At 33.5% G+C, this 4,968-nt stretch overlaps 1 protein-coding gene across 1 annotated transcript; it reads right to left on the minus strand.

Annotated features, from left to right (window-relative positions):
• Nucleotides 1-256: 256 nt before the first annotated feature.
• On the minus strand, nucleotides 257-1,368 carry LOC141706349 (ethylene-responsive transcription factor ERF071-like). Its single transcript, XM_074509134.1, has 2 exons — nucleotides 1,062-1,368; nucleotides 257-941 (listed from the first exon to the last, which is right to left on the minus strand). The coding sequence occupies exons 1-2, from the start codon at nucleotides 1,249-1,251 to the stop codon at nucleotides 421-423; spliced, it is 711 nt and encodes a 236-aa protein (XP_074365235.1). The 5' UTR covers nucleotides 1,252-1,368; the 3' UTR covers nucleotides 257-420.
• Nucleotides 1,369-4,968: the final 3,600 nt, after the last annotated feature.

Here is a 4,968-nt window from a genome sequence, read left to right on the forward strand (position 1 = left end):
TACTCCTGATTTATTTATTTATCACTTTCTTTCTTTTAGAATACTTACATTTCACATACCGAAGATCCTTACTCCTGGCAAAATGAGGAGAGACATAGGCACAATTGGGTTGTTAAATAATGTATCAAATATGTAATAATAGTTATAATACGAAACATTGATTTGTCCAGGGGAATCAATTATATATTTCTACTATTTAAAAAAAAAAAATATATATATATATATATATATATACAAAAATTATTTTCAATTAAGATTTCAAGTAAATGACATAATTCCATAATTCATACAAAAGAAAAGCATATTTACAGTTAATCCAAAAAACAATCAAAATCAATTCAAATGAAGCTCCGAAATGACAATAAAAGTATAAAAGCAAAGAGTTCTGTTAAACCATTGCAACAACTAAAAAACGCAACTTCAGACGACGTCATCGAAGCTCCACAGATTCATCAAGTCACAATCAACCACCACTTGTGGTACCTCTTCCACCGGAGCTTCAATCGTGTTGGGTGAGTGTCCATCTAGATACGGAATATCATAAAATTTCATAAACGACTCGTAAGCCATCAGCTCCTGAGAAAGCTTTTTAACTTGATCATCTTCCTGCAGATTACTCACTACACTCTCCTCGTCTTTTACCTCCTCCTTTTTGACCTGTAAAGTTGTAAATTTTTCAGTGGATGTAGAGAACTGAACTGCATAGTCATTCATGTCTTCGTTTGGGAAGTTAACTTTAGCTTTCTTTCCTCGGATTTTTCGTGCTTCTCTGTCGTAGGCTCTGGCAGCTTCTTCGGCAGTGTTATATGTACCTAGCCAGACTCTCACACCTTTTCTCGGGTCTCGTATCTCAGCTGCCCATTTTCCCCAGGGGCGTTGCCTTATTCCCCTGTATAGATTTTTTCGCTGTCTTTTAACAGTGTTTTCGTGATGCTCATCACCTGATTCAACACAATTAATAGTCAGGAATAGAAGAAAACATGTGCGCTATACAGTTGCGGAACCAGAAATTTTAGATCATGGCTCATTTTTTGAAAAATAACGCTTCAGTTGATAGTTACCTGTGTAGGCATAATGAGATGTTCTGAGAGCATAGTGGGATTCCTCTTGACAGAATTCATTCAAGTGGGAGTCGAAACTGTGGTGTTTAGTAGAGGCAGAAGAAGAGGAGGAGGGCCAGATGTCCCCAGCCGCGACACGACGGCTAATATGCCGTGGAACGATATCACCAAGTATTGCACCTCCGCACATTTTAATTGTTTGAAATTCCTAGTAAAATATAAATAAAAGCCGATATGTAAGAAGAAGAAGAAGAAGCAGAAGAAGAAGAAGAAGGAGGAGGGAATGTAGAAATAATCAAGTTTGAATACGGGTATATGTTAATGAGAGGCTTTTGGGGTTTTATAGTGAGGATGTGGATGGATTACAGCTGATGAAGCTCAACTTTCGTGGGCTTTACCTATCCTTATTATCGGACAACTATTATTTTACCACTTACTCATTTAATTTAATTATTTGTTTTTACTAACACAACACCTCTTTTTTCTTTTTAAAACTCTGAAGAATGCCCAGATAGTATTATTGTACTGAGCCTAGCTAGCTAGATGGCAAATAAGTATTATTTCATCCGTCAAAAGATTCTACAACAATAAGGGGGTTGGTAAAAAATCAAATTGGTCAACCTTACAACTTGTTTAACTACTACGTATTCAAACTCTTGTTCTCGGTACAGTTTTTAACCCAGGCTTTGGTCGTTTACCTGCTTAGGAATTTGTATACTATTCAACTTTAATTTCATAAACTAGGATAGCGAGTTTATTTAGTCATTTTTTTATGTTGAAAATTGTAAGTATTATTTTATGTATAAAACAGTCCAATTTTATGATTCACAAACTTCGATATGTACTTATAATGAAAATAATTCTTTATTTATAAGTTATTAACAATGCGAACATATTTGGTGGTAATATCTTATTTTAATTTATAAAAAAAAACAAAATAAGTACAAAATAGTCAAGGTTTACTTCAAAGGATAATATTCATCATTTAAAAAAAGTGCAAAAATGTAAACAAGTAAATTTGGTAAAATATAATATTGAGCCATGCTAGTGAATTTAGTAAGTGCTTTGTTTCTCTTAAAATAAAATTTAACATTTTTCTAAAACTTACAAAAATTTAAAATTATAAAAGCATTTAACCAAAACATAGTTGTGTCAATCCGCCTAAAAAACTCTATTCTTTTACAAAAATTGAATTATACCGGAAAAAAGTAAAATAGTATATTTTCCTCCCAAGTATGGTATATATAGTTTATTAACCGAAAATTTGCCAAAATAATTCCCGTTTTATTTATACATTTTTCTTTTTGTGACATCATTCCCATTAATATATATTTCAAAAATAGTAAATTTTAAAAATATAAGAAATTAATTACAATCACTTACCTCTTTTATACTTACTTTATATATATAATATTAATTAATCTATTAATTTATTCATTTTTCTTATTATTTTCCACCAAGTTATGTTTTTTCTTAATATATGTACCATAACTCACAGGTATACTATGCGTCGAGGGACAGAAGGAGCATGTATTAAACTAACTAAAGATGGAGTAAACAATTATGTTCATATAATTTACCAGAAACAGGGGAAGTACATGGGTTTGGTTATAGTTGATGGTTTGTAAAACCACAATGGCTGACTAGGTGGACACTAGAAACTTATCGGCATTAAACTACTTTGAATTGGCTGGTAAAATTTATTTAAAATGTCTAGTTGCAAATATTTTATATGTATGATGTAAAAAAAATGTTTGACAATTGTATACGTCTAGAATTAACCCAAGACGAGTTTTTTCACTCCAAGTCGGTTGATGGAATGACGATATCCCATACGATGTTACAACTTACAAGCCCCGTCTTGTCCAGAGTACGGATAGATTTAGAAAATTACCGGATCATTAAAACAACTCGGTCTTTGTCATTGCCCCCGTTTCAAAATATAAATTAATTTGACTTTTATATATATTTTATAATATATGAAAATTATAACTTTACATATTTTTTCTAGTTTTTTTTCAAAAATTATAATTTAATATATATATATATATTTATTTATTTAAAAAATAAAAATTTGAAAAATAATTTATAGAGCTATAATTTTTATTCAACTAAAAATACGCGTAAAAAATCAAATGGACTTTTATTTTGAGACGGAGAAAATACTTTTTATTTTATTTTAATATAAATAATAAAATATTGAAATTAATTAACATATAATTATAACTTAATCATGAAAATTTTAACCAATGATCAAATAATATAAAATAACATATACTTATATTTATTTGTTTCTCAATCAGTGTTGTAAAAAGAGGGAATTAGGAAAGATTGGTCGAATTATCGATTTGGGATTAATTGAAAATCGGCGATAATCAGAAGGATTAATCGAAGTAAAAGTAAGATCTATTATAATATTAAATCATACTCCCTCCGTACCTTTCAATTGTTTACATTTTTTAGAGAGTGTCTGACACGCATTTTAAGGTGCATATAAAGTATAGTTCTGTATTTTTTTTTACAATTTTGTTTTTCTGAATAAAAATTAAAACATTCAACTTTTATTTAGAAAAAAAAATTGTAAAAATAAGTTACATAACTATACTTTTTATGCACCTTAAAATGCGTGCCAGACACTTCCTCAGAAATGTAAACAATTGGAAGGGACTGATGGAGTATTTAATATATTATTGATAGGTAATAAAATAAATCCTGACTGCGTAATTAATATCGCATTAATTATATCGGAATTGGGCTGACAACTAGGCCCATTTGGAAGGGCCCAAAACCCTGAATATTAATTAATTTCGTAATTAATTAATAAGGGATAAGTCAGCTGATAAGATAAGTCCTAGTGGGGAAATAAATCCTTGTAGGTTGGCCTCCAAAGAACCTCATGGGATAAGGAATCAGTTTACTACTTGTTAGGACTTCAAAGTCCATTCTAATTCAGAGACTTGTCCACCAAGTCTCCTAACTCTAGTCCAATTCAAGAACTTTCAGTACCTATATAAGGGGTCTCACCCCCACCAATCAGAACTACGTTTTTTGACTTGATCCTTGGCAATCAGTAAGGTACGTAGTCATCTTGTTAAAACAGATCGAGACACAAGAGCAGTCAAATCGAGTCTCGAAGCTTACGAACCCTAGTAGTAAGTACAGTAATTATTATACCTTAATTTTTGATCCATAACATTTGGCGCCGTCTGTGGGAAGCACAACAACAACCATGGCGAGAATACGGAGAGGAAACAGCGCTCCTGAAGAAGGAACACCTGCGGGGACAACTCAAAGAATTTCGTCAATGGTGGAGATACCTCCGCATTCAACCTATGCCGCCACCCAAGGAGGAGCCCAGGTAGGGGCAATTGAACCTCAGTTTCAAGGGACGATTCCCCCGGCTCCTCAAGGGACGAATTCCCAACTTCAACAGCTACATACACCTGTGAATTCTCGACATGAGTATTCAACTATTATGACCACTAATCCCCCCTTACGGGATGCCCCTTTACCCCGATGTTGGAGGAAGTGGACATGCTAATATGAGTGAAGCACAAGGACAGATTCCCCAATATATACGTGGTTTGGCTCCTATCCCCGAGGATCAAGAATTTTATGGTCCTTATACTGAGAGAGACTCTGAATCTTCGGATGATGATGTGGCCCCAAGAAGGAGGTGTGCCGGTAAAGAGCCGATGCCTGATGGTAACCAGCGTCCTAGGAGCACCCAAGGGACGAATCCCCAAGAAGTGTAGGAGAGGATCAGGGTTTACGAGGCTGAGATTCAAAGGCTGAAGCACGACTTGGAGGCACACCAGACCTCCATACCACCACTACCTTCAAGGGGGAGAAATCCTCCTCCAATCATAGACGTGGATGGTCCACGTCTATGATTATATTTAATATA

The sequence above is a fragment of the Apium graveolens genome, chromosome 2 (assembly GCF_009905375.1).
Source record: "Apium graveolens cultivar Ventura chromosome 2, ASM990537v1, whole genome shotgun sequence".
NCBI lineage: Eukaryota > Viridiplantae > Streptophyta > Magnoliopsida > Apiales > Apiaceae > Apium > Apium graveolens.

Excerpts from the sequence above, each read along its gene's own strand:
- LOC141706349 (XM_074509134.1), bottom strand. The coding sequence starts at position 1,251 with ATGTGCGGAGGTGCAATACTTGGTGATATCGTTCCACGGCATATTAGC. Across the intron at positions 942-1,061 it reads ATCTCATTATGCCTACACAG|GTGATGAGCATCACGAAAAC; the intron begins GTAACTATCAAC and ends GTGTTGAATCAG.